The sequence below is a fragment of the Lucilia sericata genome, unplaced genomic scaffold (genome assembly GCF_015586225.1).
Source record: "Lucilia sericata isolate MDLA Ls3-8-SP2 unplaced genomic scaffold, ASM1558622v1 Contig000678F_arrow, whole genome shotgun sequence".
Classification (NCBI taxonomy): domain Eukaryota; kingdom Metazoa; phylum Arthropoda; class Insecta; order Diptera; family Calliphoridae; genus Lucilia; species Lucilia sericata.
Window position 1 is genome coordinate 17,086 of NW_023994682.1, and position 22,915 is coordinate 40,000.

The 22,915-nt window shown below is 27.3% G+C and overlaps 2 protein-coding genes across 3 annotated transcripts in view; one reads left to right on the forward strand and one right to left on the reverse strand.

Moving 5' to 3' along the window:
* Positions 1-1,153: 1,153 nt before the first annotated feature.
* Positions 1,154-22,915, forward strand: part of LOC119607227 — a 31,170-nt gene continuing 9,408 nt past the window's right edge. For both annotated transcript variants that reach the window (XM_037961061.1, XM_037961062.1), the window contains exons 1-3: positions 1,154-1,197; positions 19,246-19,385; positions 20,857-21,795. In XM_037961061.1, the coding sequence (XP_037816989.1) occupies positions 19,341-19,385; positions 20,857-21,795 (984 nt within the window). In that variant the 5' untranslated portion in view covers positions 1,154-1,197; positions 19,246-19,340. The remainder of the gene's footprint in view (positions 1,198-19,245; positions 19,386-20,856; positions 21,796-22,915) is intronic.
* Positions 10,857-14,341, reverse strand: LOC119607229 (putative gustatory receptor 9a; the record flags this gene model as incomplete). The annotated part of the gene is made up of 2 exons (XM_037961064.1): positions 13,325-14,341; positions 10,857-10,997 (listed from the first exon to the last, which is right to left on the reverse strand). Coding segments are annotated over exons 1-2 (1,158 nt in total), but the record flags the coding sequence as incomplete, so codon positions are not given.

The following is a 22,915-nucleotide window of genomic DNA, read 5'->3' on the forward strand; positions in this document are numbered from 1 at the left end:
TTTTCTATAGAACATGATTTTCTTTAGAGAGTTTTCTAAAGGACAGTTTTCTGTAAAACGAGTGGTGTATCTCTAGGCAGTTTTTTTTTGTAAAACTGTTTCTTTTTAAGACATTTGTCTATAGAGCAATGTCTTTTAAGACAGTTTTCTTAAGAGTACAGGATTCTTTAGACAGTTTTCTATAGAATATGGTTTTCTTTAGAGAGTTTTCTAAAGGATAGTTTTCTGTAAAACGACTGGTGTACTTTTAGACAGTTTTCGGTAGAACTGTGTCTTTTTAAAACAGTTGTCTATAGAGCAGAGACTCTTAAGAGAATTTTGTTTCTTTAGACAGTTTTCAGAAATATACAGTTTTCAATAGAATGTTTTCAATAGAACAGTTTCTTTTTAGAAAGTTTTTTATATAGTAAAATTTATACGACATTTTACCACAGGTCAGTTTTTTGAAAACTGTTTAATTTTAGACAGTTTTCTTTAGAATTTATTCTAGAGCAGTGTTCTACGGAAGAATGTCTTTTTAGAGTTTTTTGTAAATCAGTGGTTTTGTTGTTAAATTGCTACTGAACAGTGTCTTTTTTTAAGCAGTTTTTATAGAACAGTGTAATTTTAGTCTGTTTTAGTGCCTTTTTAAGTTTTCTATAGAATATTGCCTATTTTAGGCAGTTTTCAATAAAGTATAGCTTTTAAGACAGTTTTCTCTAAAACACTGCGATATTTAGAAATTGTTCTTTCGAGCAATGTCTTGTTTTCTTTAACACAGTGAAATGGTGTTAAAATATTATGTCTAGCAAAAGTACGTAATGCTTAAGCTGAGCTAAACTTTTAATTAAAATATTGCTGCTAGTTGCTCTTTTTTCTATAAATATAGTTTTTAGTTTGTTTTCTATAAGTATTTGCTATATAAAAACACATCATGACAATCATTATCATTATCGGGATTATTAAGTGACCTGATGTCATGAATTTCAATATAACTAAATGCGATGGTTGAGACAGTTTTGCAGTAGTTAAATTTAAAATTTAAAAACAATATTCGAGTTTATAATAAAAATTATCAAACTATTCGAATTTGTAGTAATAAGAAACAAATTTTGTTAAAATTATATATAATTAATTTGTTATTTTTTCCTTTTTTTTTTCTTTTTAGGTAAGATTTTCATTTGAGAAATTTGCAAAAATGCTATGTGAATATAAATGGTAAGAAAGTTAAATATTTATTTACTTTATTTAACAATATAATATCAAATTATATTATAATTTAACTAAGCAGAAGAGACATTGTAGTTAGTAATGAACCCACGACCGTGTGTTTAATAGAACTGTCATACTATTATTTAACTACTAGTTGCTAGAAAAACTTAAAATACTTGAGAAAAAAATCATCAAAATTCTAAACTCAAATTCCATTTATCTACAAATTAACTTAATTTTCCATAAAATTAGTTTATTACTTTTTTTATACCCACCATCAAAAAAGATGGGGGTATATTGATTTTGTCATTCCGTTTGTAACACATCGAAATATTGGTCATAGACCCACAAAAGTATATATATTCTGGGTCCTCATTAAATTCTAAGACGATCTAGCCATGTCTGTCCGTCCGTCCGTCTGTCTGTCTGTTGAAAGCACGATAGAGTCCGAATGGAAAGAGCTAGATGGTTGAAATTTCACATAAATATTTCTTATAGGTAAGGTTTGTTTGGTATTGAAAATGGGCAATATCGGTCCACGTTTTCGGATAGCCCCCATACAAGTGGCCCCTCGAAAAGCAGCTTTAACAGCCATAACTTGTTTAAAAATACGAATATAGCGATGAAATTCGACATAAGTAAGTTTCTATAAGTAAGTTGCTATGAGGATCGGTCCATAATTGACCCTACCTCCCATATAAGGTCCCCTTCAGAAAATGACTTTAACGCTCATTACTGGCTTAAAAATACTAGTATATAGATGAAATTCGACATAAGTAAGTTTCATACGAAGCAAAATCTATCTAAAAAATGTTATGTTGATCGGTCCATGATTGACCCTACCCCCATATAAGGTCCCCTTCAGAAAATGACTGCAACGCTCATTAATGGCTTAAAAATACAAGTGTAGCGATGAAATTCAACACAAATAAATTTAATACGAACCAAATTCCGTCTACCAAATTTTATGAGGATCGACCCATAATTGACCCTACCCGCCTATATAAGGTCCCCTTCAGAAAATTACTTTAACGCTTATAACTGGCCTAAAAATACGAGTATATAGATGAAATTCGACATATGTAAGTTTCATTCGAGTCAAACGAGGTTTGATGGTGGGTATATAAGATTCGGCATAGCCGAATATAACACTCTTACTTGTTTTTTTTTTTTGTTATTCAGAAATTTATTCATGTGTATGAACATTTAATATAGGTGACCTTTTTTTGTTGTTGTTATTTCTGAACCTTATATAAGTTATTTGACTTATGTGCGTTGTTGTCTTAAATAAAGAAAATACGTATTCAAATTGAAACAATATAAATTTAACCGAAAAAAATGGGAAAATACACAAGTGTAATGACAATTTTGTTAGTATTTATAGAGGTTTGTTTTTCTGGGCAAAATGAAAAACTTAAGACTTTAAGACAATCTTTCCGAGACGTACAACTAAAACGTATGTACTTTGTCTTTGTAATACTTTGTATTTTTTAAAGCAAATATTTTTCTGCACAATTTCACAATAACACGTGTCGCATACATTTTTTTTATTTTATAAAATTTTACAAAAATATATATGTGAGAAAATACATATATAAACATCTTAAGAATATTCCCTGGGGTCATTTTGGAAACTGAAACAAAACAAAACATACAAGCAATTGACATTGAATGTAAAATACAGTCATACGCTACATATGTATTACAAGTAACAGTTTTAATAGAATACATACAAAAAACCTATATAAGTTTAAAACAGTGATGGGCAAATATATATTTCGTTTTTACAAGAGTTTTTTTCACTCCTAATGCATATCAAAAGATTTCATTTTTACAAGTTCTGTAAACAAAAATATACCCTGGTGTCTAACAACTTTTAAAGCTCATGGTTTGTGAATCCTAAACCACTTGGTGTTAATCTTCTTATATTCATATTTTCCAATTAGTTAAAGGAACTTACAACATTGTCTACATGTTGTTGACAGTACAGTTAGGATTTCCAATTTGTTTAAGAAAAAAATCTGAGTTTTATATAGAAAAACTATAAGCAAACAGAAAATATCAAGCCACTTTGCTAAATCAACACTCTTGGGAAATAATACTTTCTACATACAATATCATCTATGTATGTATGTATGTATGTATGTATGTTTTTTTTACTTATTTCATTATCTTTTTCTAGCTGTCTTTTTTGTTTTTAATTAAGGTTGACAAATTATACAGTAGACATTAAAACAAAGACGGACCGACAGACAGACTCTTAACTAACACATCTCCTACTTCTCACCCCTGCGGGTTCGTATATAAACAAATACTACAAGTATTAAATGGAAAATTGTACATTTAACTTTTTGAGATTCAACAACTACCAGCAGCAGTTGGAGTATTTGTTAAATCTAAATATAATTATTTTATGTGCAAAAATCTCTAAAGAGAATTGTATTTTTGTTTGTATTATTGTAATAGGATTTTATAGTATTTGTTGGGTACTAAGGGGCTAATAAAAGGATGTTGTAAATTTTTAAAACAAATAAACAAACAAATGTACAATTTTAAATGAAAATAGATTTTATATTTAAGTAGACAAAGCAAAATCAATTGACTTTTGAACAGAGAGATGAAGGATGTTCATATTGAAGATACTTTTCTACACAGTTCTATTTAAACTCTAGTTCAGTTCTAGTTCAGTTCTAGTTCAGTTCAGTTCTAGTTCAGTTCTAGTTCAGTTCTAGTTCAGTTCTAGTTCAGTTCTAGTTCAGTTCTAGTTCAGTTCAGTTCTAGTTCAGTTCTAGTTCAGTTCTAGTTCAGTTCAGTTCTAGTTCAGTTCTAGTTCAGTTCTAGTTCAGTTCTAGTTCAGTTCTAGCTCAGTTCTAGTTCAGTTCTAGTTCAGTTCTAGTTCAGTTCTAGTTCAGTTCTAGTTCAGTTCTAGTTCAGTTCTAGTTCAGTTCTAGTTCAGTTCTAGTTCAGTTCTAGTTCAGTTCTAGTTCAGTTCTAGTTCAGTTCTAGTTCAGTTCTAGTTCAGTTCTAGTTCAGTTCTAGTTCAGTTCTAGTTCAGTTCTAGTTTAGTTCTAGTTCAGTTCTAGTTCAGTTCTAGTTCAGTTCTAGTTCAGTTCTAGTTCAGTTCTAGTTCAGTTCTAGTTCAGTTCTAGTTCAGTTCTAGTTCAGTTCTAGTTCAGTTCTAGTTCAGTTCTAGTTCAGTTCTAGTTCAGTTCTAGATCAGTTTAGTTCAGTTCTAGTTCAGTTCTAGTTCAGTTCTAGTTCAGTTCTAGTTCAGTTCTAGTTCAGTTCTAGTTCAGTTCTAGTTCAGTTCTAGTCTAGTCAGTTCTAGTTCAGTTCTAGTTCAGTTCTAGTTCAGTTCTAGTTCAGTTCTAGTTCAGTTCTAGTTCAGTTCTAGTTCAGTTCTAGTTCAGTTCTAGTTCAGTTCTAGTTCAGTTCTAGTTCAGTTCTAGTTCAGTTCTAGTTCAGTTCTAGTTCAGTTCTAGTTCAGTTCTAGTTCAGTTCTAGTTCAGTTCTAGTTCAGTTCTAGTTCAGTTCTAGTTCAGTTCTAGTTCAGTTCTAGTTCAGTTCTAGTTCAGTTCTAGTTCAGTTCTAGTTCAGTTCTAGTTCAGTTCTAGTTCAGTTCTAGTTCAGTTCTAGTTCAGTTCTAGTTCAGTTCTAGTTCAGTTCTAGTTCAGTTCTAGTTCAGTTCTAGTTCAGTTCTAGTTCAGTTCTAGTTCAGTTCTAGTTCAGTTCTAGTTCAGTTCTAGTTCAGTTCTAGTTCAGTTCTAGTTCAGTTCTAGTTCAGTTCATTTCAGTTCTAGTTCAGTTCTAGTTCAGTTCTAGTTCAGTTCTAGTTCGTTCTAGTTCAGTTCTAGTTCAGTTCTAGTTCAGTTCTAGTTCAGTTTCTAGTTCAGTTCTAGTTCCGTTCTAGTTCAGTTCTAGTTCAGTTCTAGTTCAGTTCTAGTTCAGTTCTAGTTCAGTTCTAGTTCAGTTCTAGTTCAGTTCTAGTTCAGTTCTAGTTCAGTTCTAGTTCAGGTTCTCTGTTAAGTTCTAGTTAAGTTCTAGTTCAGTTCTAGTTCAGTTCTAGTTCAGTTCTAGTTCAGCTCTAGTTCAGCTCTAGTTCAGTTCTAGTTCAGTTCTAGTTCAGCTCTAGTTCAGTTCTAGTTCAGTTCTAGTTCATTTCTAGTTCAGTTCTAGTTCAGTTCTAAATCAGTTTTAGTTCAGTTATAGTTCAGATTTCAAGGCTTTAGTCCGTGAGAATCTATAATGAATCGAAGACACATTTTCGCATTGGATTCCATTCTCTTACATATCTGTCAACGTTTTGGTAACTAAATTCAATTGAAAATGTTTATAGCACAAGATATTTACTTCAACTAACTGCACAGTTCCTATGTTATATAATACTCCATGTTTAGTCTACAAAATGTCACAAAATACTGTTGCTTTACTAAAAAAAAACTTTTTCGTGTAGATTTTATTACAAAACTCCATCGTTGTTTTCTATAAAAATGCAATGGAAAAAATATTTAATATTCAAGCCACAACCTGTTGTTTTCGGGAAAAAAGTTTGTTTATAAATTTTTAAACCAATTTTTATTCAAAAGTTTGTTTTTAGTTTTTTTTTTTTCAATTTTATTTTCATTCCATCTACAATTCTCAAATGAATTGACAGTTAAGTGAACATAAAAAAGTCATATTAACACATTTCAAAAAACTAATATACACACTGTTTTACAAACAAATACATACATATTTTGAAAGATAGACAGACACACATTGTGTCACCCAAATAAAAGAAACATACAATGCCATAAATATCCATATTGTGGAAGGACTAAAATCCCCAAGAGTATTATTGCATTATAAAATACAGACACATTGTTTTGTTAATTCCACAAAAAATAAGTAAAAAAGGAGAACTGTAATAAATTTACTGCAAGTGGTGAGAAGGTGTGAAGAGAAATAAATCATACAAAATTCATTTTTATAAAAAAATAAAAAAAACAAAAAAAAATACGATTTCTTTCTCAAAACTTTTCAACTTTAGCTAATATAGATTTTTAGCTTTTGTGAAACATGTATCGCTTAATACGTGTCACTCTGTTTATATTGTTAGTTAAATGCACAATTTTATGTCTTTTTGTGTGTGTGTAGGAAACAAAAAAAAAAATGGCAACTGATCTCATCAACAATTGTAAAAAAGAACAAAAAACTTTTTTATGATAAGATTACTTTATCTTCAGAATTTTGTGCTAAATATTAAATTGAACCCAATTAAAAGGGAGCCAGTGAAATAGAAAAGATAATTTAAAAATGTTTGTTTTATTTTTCTATAGACAAATGCTGTTCTTCGACTTTAAATTAAATAAATTTCTTTCGTAGACACTTTCACAGTCACTGTTCTTTAGACAAATGTGATGCCATTCAAAGAATCTACTCGAAACAAATGTATTTCAGGGTAATTTTTGCCTTTCGAAGTCATTTCTCTATAAACAAATATCTTTTGAAGACACTTTTCTATAGACAAATATCTTTCGGAGTCACGGTTCTATAGACAAATGTCTTTCGATGACACTTTTTTATAGACAAATACCTTTGAATGCACAGACAAATATCTATCAGAGTCATATATAAGTAACATTCGGAGTCACTGTAGACAAATATGTTTTGGAGTCATATACAAGAAACTTTCGGAGTGACTGTCCTATAGACAAATATCATTCGGAGTCTCGGCTATATATAGACAAATATCTTTAGGAGTCGTTCTACTATTTTTTTATAGAAAATATCTTTTCGAATGTGATTCGAAGAACGTACTCGAGACAAATGTATTTCAAGGTAATTTTTGCCTTTCGAAAAAAATCTTTCGGAGTCACGGTTCTATAGACAAATGTCTTTTGAAGACAATTTTCAATAGACAATACTTGTAGCATCCTATAGACAAATATCTTTCAGAGTCATATACAAGTAACTTTCGGAGTAACTTTCCTATAGACAAATATCCTTCAGAGTCACTGTCCTATAGACAAATATCTTTCAGAGTCATATGCAAGTAACTTTCGGAGTAACTGTCCTATAGACAAATATCTTTCGAATACACTTTTCTATAGACAAATGTCTTTCGGAGTCCTTTTTCTAAAGAAAATTGTCTTTCGGACTCTTTTCTTTTGTAGAAAAATGTCTCTAGGAAATTTTCGAAAAATTTCTCTTTTTTTTTATAGAAAATTTTCGGAAAATTTCTCTTTTCTTTTATAGAAAATTTTCGGAAAATTTCTCTTTTCTTTTATAGAAAATTTTCGGAAAATTTCTCTTTTCTTTTATAGAAAATTTTCGGAAAATTTCTCTTTTCTTTTATAGAAAATTTTCGGAAAATTTCTCTTTTCTTTTATAGAAAATTTTCGGAAAATTTCTCTTTTCTTTTATAGAAAATTTTCGGAAAATTTCTTTTTATTTTTATAGAAAATTTTCGGAAAATTTCTCTTTTCTTTTATAGAAAATTTTCGGAAAATTTCTCTTTTCTTTTATAGAAAATTTTCGGAAAATTTCTCTTTTCTTTTATAGAAAATTTTCGGAAAATTTCTCTTTTATTTTTATAGAAAATTTTCGGAAAATTTCTCTTCTTTTTATAGAAAATTTTCGGAAAATTTCTCTTTTCTTTTATAGAAAATTTTCGGAAAATTTCTCTTTTCTTTTATAGAAAATTTTCGGAAAATTTCTCTTTTCTTTTATAGAAAATTTTCGGAAAATTTCTCTTTTCTTTTATAGAAAATTTTCGAAAAATTTCTCTTTTCTTTTATAGAAAATTTTCGAAAAATTTCTCTTTTCTTTTATAGAAAATTTTCGAAAAATTTCTCTTTTCTTTTATAGAAAATTTCTTTTTTTATATATTGTTTAAAGAAAATTTTCGGAAATTGTTTGGAACAGAACATTTCTCTTTTCTTTTAAAGAAAATTGTTCTTGTTTTTTTTGCATTGTAGTTAAATTTTAAACTTTTCCGCTTTAAAAATTATATTCCAATCATATTCCCTTGGAATACATAAACATACGTACGTATACGTAATATTTAATTTAAAAACACACAAATAAAAAGTACTCATACGCACTAATGAACCTTCAAAATTAATTAATGAATATTTTAAATGATGAAATTCAATAACTTATAGTACACATAGGTATTATAAATATTTATTTTGTAATTACAATTTTACACATTTATATTTGTTTTACAGTGCAGGTTTAAAAACTAAAATTTATCTCAATTAAAAAAAATTAAGCAACATTTTAATCAACAAGCTTTTATATTAAACGTTTTGTGTGGACTACATTTTTTTAAATTAGTATTTATCGCAATAAAAAAACTAAAACACTTTCTCATTATACTCATACTTTGAACTCAAATAAAGCATGTAATAATTGCACATTTTATTGTAAAAAATATATTTTTCACATTATTTTTTTTAATTAAAAAAGTTTAGACAAAATTCGTGGAATTTTTCTTTTTGTAGATTTGTTAAGTTGTGCTAAAATATTAGTTTTTTTACACTTGAACTAAATTTTTGTTTGCTTAACTTAAGGTTATTTTTATTTAGTAATATTTTGGTGGGTGTGGTAGTAAATGATTTAAAAACACAGAAAAGTGTATTAGAATTTTACTTTCTCTAAAGAAATTGTCTTTGTTTTCTATAAAAAAAAAATTAAATTTCGAAAGTTTTCTATATAAAAATTTAAAGTTTCATATATATTTTATAAAAATAGAAATTTTTGCAATTTGTCTATGAAAAGGTGAAAAGTTTTTATGAAAAGTAAAATTTTAGAAAATTTTTTGTTTAAAAAAATGTATTTTCAAGAAAAAAAAAGAGATATTTTTCAAAAATTTCCTATAATAATATATTTCTTAGAAAATTTCCTGTACTGCTAAACGTATGAGCAATATTTTTTTTATAGAAATCATAACACTTATACGTTTTAGATGTCTATCAAACATGTAAAATATTGATGATATAAAATGTCAAATCAACTAAAAATAAAATAATAAAAACACACTTTCATTTATTTTTTTATATAAAATGAAATATTTGATTTATAAACGCAATTGCCGCGTTACCAAACAAAACTAAGAAATGTTTAACAAGACATGCTATTACATAGAAAAATGATCTATGTGTCTTTTAATAAATTTTCTAAATAATTCTTAAGTATTTCTATAGAAAATTTTTAGAAAATTTCACTTTTCTATAGAAAAGTTTCGGAAAATATCTCTTTTTATAGAAAAATTTCGGAAAGTTTCTCTTTTCTATAAAAAATTTTCGGAAATTTCTCTTTTCTATAACAATTTTTCGAAAAATTTCACTTTTCTATAGTAAATTTTCGGAAATTTTCACTTTTCTATAGTAAATTTTCGGAAAATTTCACTTTTCTATAGTAAATTTTCGGAAAATTTCACTTTTCTATAGTAAATTTTCGGAAATTTTCACTTTTCTATAGTAAATTTTCGGAAAATTTCACTTTTCTATAGTAAATTTTCGGAAAATTTCACTTTTCTATAGTAAATTTTCGGAAAATTTCACTTTTCTATAGTAAATTTTCGGAAATTTTCACTTTTCTATAGTAAATTTTCGGAAAATTTCACATTTCTGTAGTAAATTTTCGGAAAATTTCACTTTTCTGTAGTAAATTTTCGGAAAATTTCACTTTTCTGTAGTAAATTTTCGGAAAATTTCACTTTTCTATAGTAACTTTTCGGAAAATTTCACGTTTCTAAGAAAATTTTCGGAAAATTTCACTTTTTTATAGAAAATTTTCGAAAATTTCTCTTTTTTTACAGAAATTTTTTGGAAATTCTCTTTTTTACAGAAAATATTCAGAAAATTTCTCTTTTCTATAGAAGATTTTCGGAATTTTTCTCTTTTCTATGAAAATGTTCGGGAATTTTTTTATATTCTATAGAAAATTTTCTTTATTCTATAGAAAATTTCGGAAAAATTCTCTTCTCTATAGAAAATTGTTTGAAAATTTATCTTCTCTATAGAAATTTTTTAGAAATTTTTCTTCTTTATAGAATTTTTTTGGAAATTTTCTCTTTTCTTTAGAACATTTTCGAAAAATTTCAAAATTTTGGAAAAATTTCTCTTTTAAAGAAATTCTTGGGAAATTTTCTCAACATTTCTCTTTTTTTAGAAAATTTGCGCAAAACCTTATTTTTGTTAATTGTTCAAAATGTTACTTAAGCTATTTTGCAGACAAGCCTTTTTTAGAGTGTTTTCTTATACATAATAATTTTTTTCTATTTATTCCAACATTGTGCTAAAATAAACTTCTTACTAATTATTGCTTTACATTTTGCCTTGACTTATAAATCGATTGATGATTATTGCGTGTATAAATAAAATATATATATTTTTTGCCATAAATTTCACAACAGCAACAAAAAAACACAAACATTTTCAAACTTGTAGTTTAGCGTTACCACAGAAAAATGAAGGTTGAAATATAAACACCTCCTTACTAAGAAAAAAAAAAATTCCATATCCTTTTTGCACTACTTTCCCTCACCAACTTGTGTTAAAGCAAAAAGTTGTAGAAAAATCACCATTGAGTCAAAAACTAAAATGAAAATCTATAAGGAATTTTTTAAAGAATGTTAGTATTAAATTTGTTTTTCATTATTCTATTATTAAACTTACTTTGAAAATTGTACTCAAATTTAATTCATAGAAATTGTAGGCTGAAAATTTAATAGGATTTTGTAGAATTTGCATAATGAAGTCATCGATATAAAAAGCGGGTACTGATGAGGTTTTCAATTGTTTGGCTATTCTAATAACCTGTAAGAGTAGAAAAAGGTTTAAGTTGTAGATTACGCGAAAAATTTACTTATATTTTTTCACTATTAGATAAAAATCTAATTTATTCCCTTAAAGGGTTAAAGGTTAAATGTTCGATTATTTGAAATAACAAGTTACCCTTTAGCTTATTCCTCTTATTAAAAATGTAAAATATGTAATCGCGAAAAAAGTATTTGTTGCCAACTAAAGTTTTTCATACAAAAACTATTATAAATACCCACTAACGAAAGTAATAACATAAATCGAAAAATGCCATGTAATCAAAAGTTTTTTGCGAAAAAAAACATATTTTCATTTCCTTTTCCAAAATACAATAAAAAAAACATAATAATTTGTTTACAACATAAAGTATCACACACAGGTCAACTTAAAAATAAAACCATTACCGCATAAAAAGTATTTAACTGCTAATTAAAGTTTTTACGGCGAATTCTTTAGTTTCGTTCCCCCTCGATATAAAAAGGTAAAATATCAGAAAAGTTTTTGAATACAACATTTGTTACTTGTTTATTCAAGCATTTTTTTATTTTATTAAAACAAGGAATAACCTTAATTAATTGTTTAAAGTCAGCGAAAAGTTAACAGCCACTTTTGGAAATAAATTTTGTAAACGAAGCATGAAATTTTCAGGGAAAAATCTTTTCTTGTTTTTAAAAAGGAAACAAGAAAGAAAGTTGTTCTTTTAAGAAATAAAACTAAAACAGCAATGAGGTGTGATTAATTTAAATAAGATTGTTTATAAAGGGGTTATAAAACGTTAAAATTTAATTTTAAGTAGTTTAGTTGGTGAAAGTTAAACTCAGAAGGGGAGACTAGGCAATTAAGTAAAAGTATATGCGGGTAAAGATTTAGGAATGGAGAAATTTTCTAAAGAATTTCTATAAAAAAGATAATTTTTTTTGAAGAATTTCTATAGAAAAGATAAATTTTCCGAACATGTTCTGTAGAAAAGATAAATTTTCAGAAAATTTTCTATAGAAAAGATAAATTTTCCGAAAATTTTCTATAGAAAAATTCAATTTTCTGAAAATTTTCTATAGAAAAGAGATATTTTCCGAAACTTTTCTATAGAAAAGAGAAATTTTCCGAAAATTTTCTATATAAAAGAGAAATTTTCCGAAAATTTTCTATATAAAAGAGAAATTTTCCGAAAATTTTCTATATAAAAGAGAAATTTTCTATATAAAAGAGAAATTTTCCGAAAATTTTTTTATATAAAAGAGAAATTTTCCGAAAATTTTCTATATAAAAGAGAAATTTTCCGAAAATTTTCCATATAAAAGAGAAATTTTCCGAAAATTTTCCATATAAAAGAGAAATTTTCCGAAAATTTTCCATATAAAAGAGAAATTTTCCGAAAATTTTCTATAGAAAAGAGAAATTTTCCGAAAATTTTCTATAGAAAAGAGAAATTTTCCGAAAATTTTCTATAGAAAAGAGAAATTTTCCGAAAATTTTCTATAGAAAAGAGAAATTTTCCGAAAATTTTCTATAGAAAAGAGAAATTTTCCGAAAATTTTCTATAGAAAAGAGAAATTTTCCGAAAATTTTCTATAGAAAAGAGAAATTTTCCGAAAATTTTCTATAGAAAAGAGAAATTTTCCGAAAATTTTCTATAGAAAAGAGAAATTTTCCGAAAATTTTCTGTAGAAAAGATAAATTTTCCGAAAATTTTCTATAGAAAAGATAAATTTTCCGAAAATTTTCTATAGAAAAGATAAATTTTCCGAAAATTTTCTATAGAAAAGATAAATTTTCCGAAAATTTTCTATAGAAAAGATAAATTTTCCGAAAATTTTCTATAGAAAAGATAAATTTTCCGAAAATTTTCTATAGAAAAGATAAATTTTCCGAAAATTTTCTATAGAAAAGATAAATTTTCCGAAAATTTTCTATAGAAAAGATAAATTTTCCGAAAATTTTCTATAGAAAAGATAAATTTTCCGAAAATTTTCTATAGAAAAGATAAATTTTCCGAAAATTTTCTGTAGAAAAGATAAATTTTCCGAAAATTTTCTATAGAAAAGATAAATTTTCCCAAAATTTTCTATAGCAAAGATAAATTTTCCGAAAATTTTCTAAAGAAAAATGAAATTATCTTTCTATAGAAGATAATGGTTTTTTTAATAGAAAATTTTCGGAAAATTTGTTCTTTTCTATAAAAAATATCCTATATACATATAATAATTTGTTTATTTTTTTCAAAATTTAGAATTCTTTATAAAAAATTGCTTTAATTTTAGAATATGTATTTTGTCAATTAATTATAAAATTATTTTGCTAATCAAAATCCTCATCACACTCACCCTTCTCGAACATTTGTCACTCAACCAACACATTGTTAACAATATAATAAGCATTGGCAAAACCATATGCAGACCATGCAAAACCTCCCTTACATCGAATGATTGGTAGGCGAGTGCAGTAACTGCAACATACATAATCTCGGTTAATTCACAAATACACAGGAAATTCGTTAGTAAAACGGATAAGCCAAATAATGATGAACATGTTAAAGAGATTTGAATTATTTTGCCATAAATACATTTCATTGTCCAGATACGTTGCAGCAAATAGTGTCTGACAACAGACATGCCACCACTACCAACACCACTGCCAACATTATATAAAATACATTGATTATTAAAAACATTCATTTCCGCCGGATGTCCAACTGTTTGCTGTTTGTCCTTCTTCTGCTGGTGTTTTTGTTGTTGTTGCTCATGTAGATTGATTTTTAAACATTTTTCCAGATTTTCTAAATTCTCATCAATTTTAATAATAATCAAAACAAATTGTAAATAAACTGCCCTAATGGCCTGCAATGTCAATAGAAAACGAAAATAAGTCAATAGGGAGGAAAGACTTGTGTAATACCATTTATAGATTAAGGCAATGGTATTCGATAGAATCTCCACCAGACAAAAATATCTATAGAATACAATTTTATAACAATTACTTAATTCTAAATTATGAAATAATTTCAATTGAAAATCATCTTCAATTTCTTCAAATAGTTTCAAAATATAAGCCTCCATTTTACGTTTCATTATCACACGACAAGCAATAAATATGCGCACAATTTTAAAGGCCAAAACAAGGGCTAGATTTACAAAAACCATTATATTTTGTATAACATTTATATCGGCCGTATCCTCGCTAGCACGTGAGCTAAAGTTATAGACCAGTTTCACATCCAGTATGATAAATATTAAGTTATAAAATATTAGCAAATTTTCTGTACATTTATTATTCGAATGACAACTTACGCCCATAAAGCGTAAATAATAGAGATATATTTTATTTAAAGTTGTTGGTGACATGCCGTGTCTTTTTTTTTCACAATTCAATTTTATACTTGTATGTGTTTTTTTTTTTATTTTTTAATTTATCCCCGCTTATCCGTAATTGTGTTTTTTAATGTAAAGACATTTACTCTATGAGTGTTAAGTATTTTTTTGCATTTATATTAATGTTTAATAAATATTTGCCATTTCGCTTAATTACGTGCGCTACATTAGGCGGAAATTGACTGGATATATTATTTAAACTAAAAATTATAAATTTTATGAAAATTTTCTATAGAAAAGAGAACTTTTCCGATAATTTTCTATAGAAAATAGACATTTTTTGAAATTTTTCTATAGAGAAGAGAAATTTGTTGAAATTTTTCTATAGAGAAGAGAAATTTTTCCAAAATTTTCTATAGAAGAGAGAAATTTTACGAAAATTTTCCATAGAGAAAAGAAATTTTACGAAAATTTTCTATAGAGAAAAGAAATTTTCCGAAAATTTTCTATAGAGAAGAGAAATTTTCCGAAAATTTTCTATAGAGAAGAGAAATTTTCCGAAAATTTTCTATAGAGAAGAGAAATTTTCTATAGAAAAGAGAATTTTCCGAAAATTTTCTACAGAAAAGTAAAATTTTTCGAACATTTTCTAAAGAAAAGAGAATTTTCCGAAAATTTTCTATAGAAAGGAGAAGTTTTCCGAAAATTTTCTATACAAAAGAGAAATTTTTCTATGGAAAAGAGAAATGTTTGGAAATTTTTCTAAAGAAAAGAGAAATTTTCCGAAAATTTTCTAACGAAAAGAGACATTTTCCGAAAATTTTCTATAGAGAAGAGAAATTTTCTGTAGGGAAGAGAAATTTTCCGAAAATGTTCTATGGAGAAGAGAAATTTTCCGAAAATGTTCTGTAGAGAAGCGAAAATTTTCTATAGAAAAGAGAAATTTTCCGAAAATTTTCTATAGAAAAGAGAAATTTTCCGAAATTTTTCTATAGAAAAGAGAAATTTTCCGAAATTTTTCTATAGAAAAGAGAAATTTTCCGAAATTTTTCTATAGAAAAGAGAAATTTTCCGAAATTTTTCTATAGAAAAGAGAAATTTTCCGAAAATTTTCTATAGAAATGATAAATTTTCCGAAAATTTTCTATAGAAATGATAAATTTTCCGAAAATTTTCTATAGAAAAGAGAAATTTTGCGTAAATTTTCTATAGAAAAGAGAAATTTTCCGAAAATTTTCTATAGAAAAGTGAAATTTTTCGAAAATTTTCTATAGAAAAGAGAAATTTTCTGACAATTTTCTATAGAAAAAATAAAGTTTACAGCCTTTTCTAAAGAAAAAAATTCAAAAATTTTCTAAGGAAAAAAAAAGAGACATTTTCCGAAAATTTTCTATAAAAAATTCATAATCCTCCGTTATGACCAAGAGATTATTTGGAGCAACCTGCTGAATCTTTCAAGGCAATTGTATCATCCAAAGAGAAAGAAAGGGATTTCCTTCTGCGGCACCACCCGCTTCTAGCTTAACATAAGTTTATCACAGTAAAACTACAATTTCTTGTAAATTGCTTTCCCTTATAGGGTCCATAAGTGTTCATACCACCACTTAATAAATTATTAATAAAGCTTTCGTCATATTCATGTTTCCCTACAAAAATGTCTGTCTGTTCTCTTTGTCGGTTTACTTAAATAAATTTTTTCATTTTACATTTTTATCAATTTTTCCAATATTTTACTATTTTCTTTACAGAAATAAAAGCATGTAAATTAATTCATTAATATATGTTCGTATATATGTATTTGTGGTTATTAATATTAATTGTGGGTGTTGTCCAATTGTACAATACAGCAAGAACAACAAAAACATAATAAATAAATTATTGTCGCTTGTAAATAAAACGTGTCAAACTGTATTAAATTTTAAGACTGTCAATTATTTTGTGTAATAAACACAAAAGGGTATTGTCAGCAATGGATAAAATTTGTATGTAAAAAACCCTTAAGAAGATTATAATTTATGTACTTAACTAAAAATTCGAAAAAAGTACTTAATTTCTTTAAGAAACTTTATGACTTAAAAAAAATCTCATTTGTTATCATTATATTTGTGTTAAAAATAAAATCCAATTTGTTTTATTTTATTTTTTGCTATTTATTATCTATCATCTTTTGCATTATTTTACTTTGTTGTCAAAATCACTCCTAAAACTTATTCAAATACTAAAAGCAAATTGTTTTGAAAAAAGAAAAGTAATGACAAAACCGTATGTCTGTTGAAAATAATCTTGGTATTTATTGATTTTTTATTGAAATTTAAAGATAATTTGAGGGATTTTTTTGCTGTTTGAGCAATGAGAATGGTGAAGACAATTTTAAGTACTACGAAAGAAATGAAGATAAAAAATGTTTAATAAAATTTAACTGAAAAGCATTGAGGCATTTAATGCGTAATATTTACAATTTTGATTTAAGACAAGTTATCATAAAAGGTTATATAAAATTTAATTTGAGTATAAAAATGGTTTTGTTTTAGCCTTTTTCGACTACATTTTCTAAATCATTTAACGTTTAGTTTAAGTATTAATTAATATTAACTAGTCTATTAACTAGTCTATAGTCTAGTCTATAGTCTAGTCTATAGTCTAGTCTATAGTCTAGTCTATAGTCTAGTCTATAGACTAGTCTATAGTCTAGTCTATAGTCTAGTCTATAGTCTAGTCTATAGTCTAGTCTATAGTCTAGTCTATAGTCTAGTCTATAGTCTAGTCTATAGTCTAGTCTATAGTCTAGTCTATAGTCTAGTCTATAGTCTAGTCTATAGTCTAGTCTATAGTCTAGTCTATAGTCTAGTCTAGTCTAGTCATAGTCTAGTCTATCTAGTCTATAGTCTAGTCTATAGTCTAGTCTATAGTCTAGTCTATAGTCTAGTCTATAGTCTAGTCTATAGTCTAGTCTATAGTCTAGTCTATAGTCTAGTCTATAGTCTAGTCTATAGTCTAGTCTATAGTCTAGTCTATTCTAGTCTATAGTCTAGTCTAGGTCTAGTCTATAGTCTAGTCTATAGTCTAGTCTATAGTCTAGTCTATAGTCTAGTCTATAGTCTAGTCTATAGTCTAGTCTATAGTCTAGTCTATAGTCTAGTCTATAGTCTAGTCTATAGTCTAGTCTATAGTCTAGTCATAGTCTAGTCTATAGTCTAGTCTATAGTCTAGTCTATAGTCTAGTCTATAGTCTAGTCTATAGTCTAGTCTATAGTCTAGTCTATAGTCTAGTCTATAGTCTAGTCTATAGTCTAGTCTATAGTCTAGTCTATAGTCTAGTCTATAGTCTAGTCTATAGTCTAGTCTATAGTCTAGTCTATAGTCTAGTCTATAGTCTAGTCTATAGTCTAGTCTATAGTCTAGTCTATAGTCTAGTCTATAGTCTAGTCTATAGTCTAGTCTATAGTCTAGTCTATAGTCTAGTCTATAGTCTAGTCTATAGTCTAGTCTATAGTCTAGTCTATAGTCTAGTCTATAGTCTAGTCTATAGTCTAGTCTATAGTCTAGTCTATAGTCTAGTCTATAGTCTAGTCTATAGTCTAGTCTATAGTCTAGTCTATAGTCTAGTCTATAGTCTAGTCTATAGTCTAGTCTATAGTCTAGTCTATAGTCTAGTCTATAGTCTAGTCTATAGTCTAGTCTATAGTCTAGTCTATAGTCTAGTCTATAGTCTAGTCTCTAGTCTAGTCTATAGTCTAGTCTATAGTCTAGTCTATAGTCTAGGCTATAGTCTAGTCTATAGTCTAGTCTATAGTCGTCATAGTCTAGTCTATAGTCTAGTCTATAGTCTAGTCTATAGTCTAGTCTATAGTCTAGTCTATAGTCTAGTCTATAGTCTAGTCTATAGTCTAGTCTATAGTCTAGTCTATAGTCTAGTCTATAGTCTAGTCTATAGTCTAGTCTATAGTCTAGTCTATAGTCTAGTCTATAGTCTAGTCTATAGTCTAGTCTATAGTCTAGTCTATAGTCTAGTCTATAGTCTAGTCTATAGTCTAGTCTATAGTCTAGTCTATAGTCTAGTCTATAGTCTAGTCTATAGTCTAGTCTCTAGTCTAGTCTATAGTCTAGTCTATAGTCTAGTCTATAGTCTAGTCTATAGTCTAGTCTCTAGTCTAGTCTATAGTCTAGTCTATAGTCTAGTCTATAGTCTAGTCTATAGTCTAGTCTATAGTCTAGTCAATAGTCTAGTCTATAGTCTAGTCTATAGTATATTCTATTGTCTAGTCTATAGACTAGACTATAGACTAGTGTAGTCTATAGTCTTGTCTTTTAGTACTTTTTTAAAATTTCAATTTTCCATGTCTGCTACAGAACACAATTATGAAATTCATCAGAAAATTGTGGTTTCTCCAGATTATTACAACAATGACACAGATTTCAATTTATGTCAAGAATATTTTCTGAATAAATCATTTAAATAATAAATAAACTAACTCAGTTGTATATCAAAATAATATTTATACAATTTGTATTACAAAAATATACATTTAAACGATAATTGCATTTTATATTAAATCACACTTTACCAACTTAACTTAACCCTTCCCATAACCACCCAAACGTATACGTAATATTTATTATGTCGAATAAATATTTATTCCACATACGCAATAATATTGTTACCCATATAAATGGTAAATTAAATATACAACCATCTTTTCCATCTACAATTTCATAAATTCTTTTTATATTGCAGCATATTTAATTTTTAAACTGCAATTCCAACACTTTAGTTCAGTATGACATGGTCTCTTCTTTCTTGTTTTAAGAAAAAAAAAACACCATAAATTTTCTAAACTATTTCAATTCACTTGGAACTCTGGGAACATTTTATTATTGTAATTCAGTTGTTTTTATATGCATTTATAAAATGTTTCTTACTTTTTTACTATTTCCAGTGCTAACAGTATTAACATCAACTATCAAATACAACGAATACGTGACAGATAAAGGGGAAAATATTTCAATACCATGTATTGCTGATGGCAACATAATGTGGGTCAAAGAAAATGGCAGTAATAATAGCACAATTATACAGGTAAGTTTAACATTTGAAATAAACCACATATGTATGTTTTACATATTTACTTGTACGACTACTTGTTCTTTAGATTACCTTTATTTAAGGGTATTTAGGTGTAGGTCGTTGTTGGTTAAGCTTATTTGGGTGGGTGTGTGCAAGATAATAATTGTAGAATTTTATATGCAATTTACATATTAAATTTTTGAACTTAAAAACCACAAAACTAAACTCAAATAATACAAAGTTTACAACAGTTTACAGTGGTTAAAGTTGGAATATAATTTGAAGAATTTAAGTTAATTATTTTTCGAGTGTACACTTTAAATGAATCTTTAGTTTTTCTTAATCTATCTATCTATCTATCTATCTATCTATCTATCTATCCTATCTATCTATCTATCTATCTATCTATCTATCTATCTATCTACTATCTATCTATCTATCTATCTATCTATCTATCTATCTATCTATCTATCTATCTATCTATCTATCTATCTATCTATCTATCTATCTATCTATCTATCTATCTATCTATCTATCTATCTATCTATCTATCTATCTACATCTATCTATCTATCTATCTATCTATCATTCTATCTATCTATCATCTATCTATCTATCTATCTATCTATCTATCTATCTATCTATCTATCTATCTATCTATATCTATCTATCTATCTATCTATCTATATCTATATATCTATCTATCTATCTATCTATCTATCTATCTATCTATCTATCTATCTATCTCTATCTATCTATCTATCTATCTATCTATCTATCTATCTATCTATCTATCTATCTATCTATCTATCTATCTATCTATCTATCTATCTATCTATCTATCTATCTATCTATCTATCTATCTATCTATCTATCTATCTATCTATCTATCTATCTATCTATCTATCTATCTATCTATCTATCTATCTATCTATCTATCTATCTATCTATCTATCTATCTATCTATCTATCTATCTATCTATCTATCTATCATCTATCTACTATCTATCTATCTATCTATCTGTCTATCTATCTATCTATCTATCTATCTATCTATCTATCTATCTATCTATCTATCTATCTGTCTGTCTATCTATCTATCTATCTATCTATCTATCTATCTATCTATCTATCTATCTATCTTATCTATCTATCTATCTATCTATCTATCTATCTATCTATCTATCTATCTATCTATCTATCTATCTATCTATCTATCTATCTATCTATCTATCTATCTATTATCTATCTATCTATCTATCTATCTATCTATCTATCTATCTATCTATCTATCTATCTATCTATCTATCTATCTATCTATCTATCTAGTATGCTAGTTAGATCCTACATACAAATCTTCCTTTAAAACCTTTTCAATTGTATCTACATATGTACATATATCTTAAAACGTCCTACTTATTTGGTAATTTCATTCCATTTATAATATTTATTTGTTGTTTGTGTTTTCTTACTGCCACCCCAGACAGGTAAATATTTGGTACTCACAAATGTCTCGGCTTCCGATAAAGGTTTGTACGTGTGTTTTGCTGCTGTGACATCCAGTCAAAGTCTGGAATATGATGACCAGAATGAAAACAATAGTACTTCATTAAGAGAACATGAGCAACAAATTGACAAAGATGAAGTAGAACAAAATGACGATGATGATGAGAATGAGAATGGTGAAGACGATGCTGATGATGACAGAAATGAACAAGTGCTTTTAACATCGACTACAACAAAAATAAATCATAATGATAATGATACAACATTTGTTAAGCCTTTAGTAGAAAATAAAAATATTATAATACACAAAACAACAACAAGAACACAAAATGCTTCAACTACCTCAATGCTTCCAATGCCTAATGTAACTAGAACAGCTACAACAACAAAAACACCAACATTATCAGTTTCAGCCTCAGCCACAGCTTCTGCCTCCGCAACTACAACAACTATAGTTATTAAAACCTTAACGAATGCTAATTTCTCCACACTTCACTCAACAAATCTCTCCCGAATCCCTGACCACAACAACACAAACAACAGCAGCAACAGTTATCACAGTTTTAGCAATAGCCGCAGCAGCAGCAGCAATAGTAGTAGTGACTTAAATTTAACCACTTTTACCCCCATTACCAGCAGCACTATTGATGACATAGAAGAACAAGAATTCCAAGCATTTCAAAAAATTAATCTAACAGTTCGTACCCCACCTGGCCCGGTTACAAAATTGTACTTTAAAGCTTCAACGATTTTGGGTTTCCTGATTTGGCGTTTTAATAAGACCAATTCGGGTGGCTATCCAGTGCGCAGTTTTACTGCGGAATTTCGTAATGTTTCGTACGTCTCACCACCGTTTAATAGTAGTTTTGAGCATAAATGGAGTCGCATGGATCCCATAAATATTGCACCGAATGTGGTAAGTTGATAGAATTTAGTTTTCTTATATGTTTAAGTTTTATTCTTGAGAAGTTATAAAAATCCTAACTTTACATTGCGAAATAAAAACTTATTTATTAAGTTTGTAAAATTTTATTTTTCTACAATTTCAAATTAAATTGATTTCATTACATTTTTATGGTTTTATTTTTTCCCAGTATCAAAATAATTTCGCAATTAAATTAATTGGCGGACCCAATACATATTTGTTTATTCATCTATAGTCTGTAGTTATACAAATGAATATTTGCGGTCAGTTCACACATTAAACTAATTTTATATTTAAAATGTTTTTGTAAAGAATTTTTCACGTTAATGGGCTCATTACAAATTTATTGACAAATAGTTATTTCATTTCATTTATTTACGAAAATATTTAAATTAGTTGTATTGAATGTAATGTAATTGTTGTGTACAAATGAATGTCAATGCAAAAAATAATGTTTTTATTTCGTCAACTAGCCTACATACGTTTGAGGGGAGTGGTATAATAATTAACCTTTTGAGTAAAAGAGACTAATTTAAATTAAAATTTTTAAATACTGATTTTTGAAATTTGATTTATAGAAAATGTGAGATTGTTGTCATAGTTTAGATATGGAAAAGTATAATTATACAGCTTTCTTTAAATTTATCCACAGACTATAATTTAGATTGAACTCTACTTCAGACTTATACCTACATTCATAGATCAGACAATAACCCATATTATAGTTAATACTATAGTTCAGACTATAGTCCAGACTATAGCTCTGATTATAGTCAGACAGTACATCAAACTATAGTCCAGTCTATGATTCAGATTGAACTATAGTTCAGACGTATGCCCAGACTATAGTTGAAAATAAAGTCTTCTGTTCAATTTGAACTGTGTACGGTAGTTTCGGTCCATTGTCCTAAATATAGTGTATTTTATAGTGCATTCTATAGATCAGAATAATTTCTATATAGAATATATGTATAGTATAGCTCAGACTATGGTTCAGATAATAGTCTATAGTCCGGACTATAGTTCAAACTTAGCCACACTATTGCTCAAACTATACTCCAGACTATAGTTTAAACTATATATATTGCCTATAGTCTGGACTATTATTCAG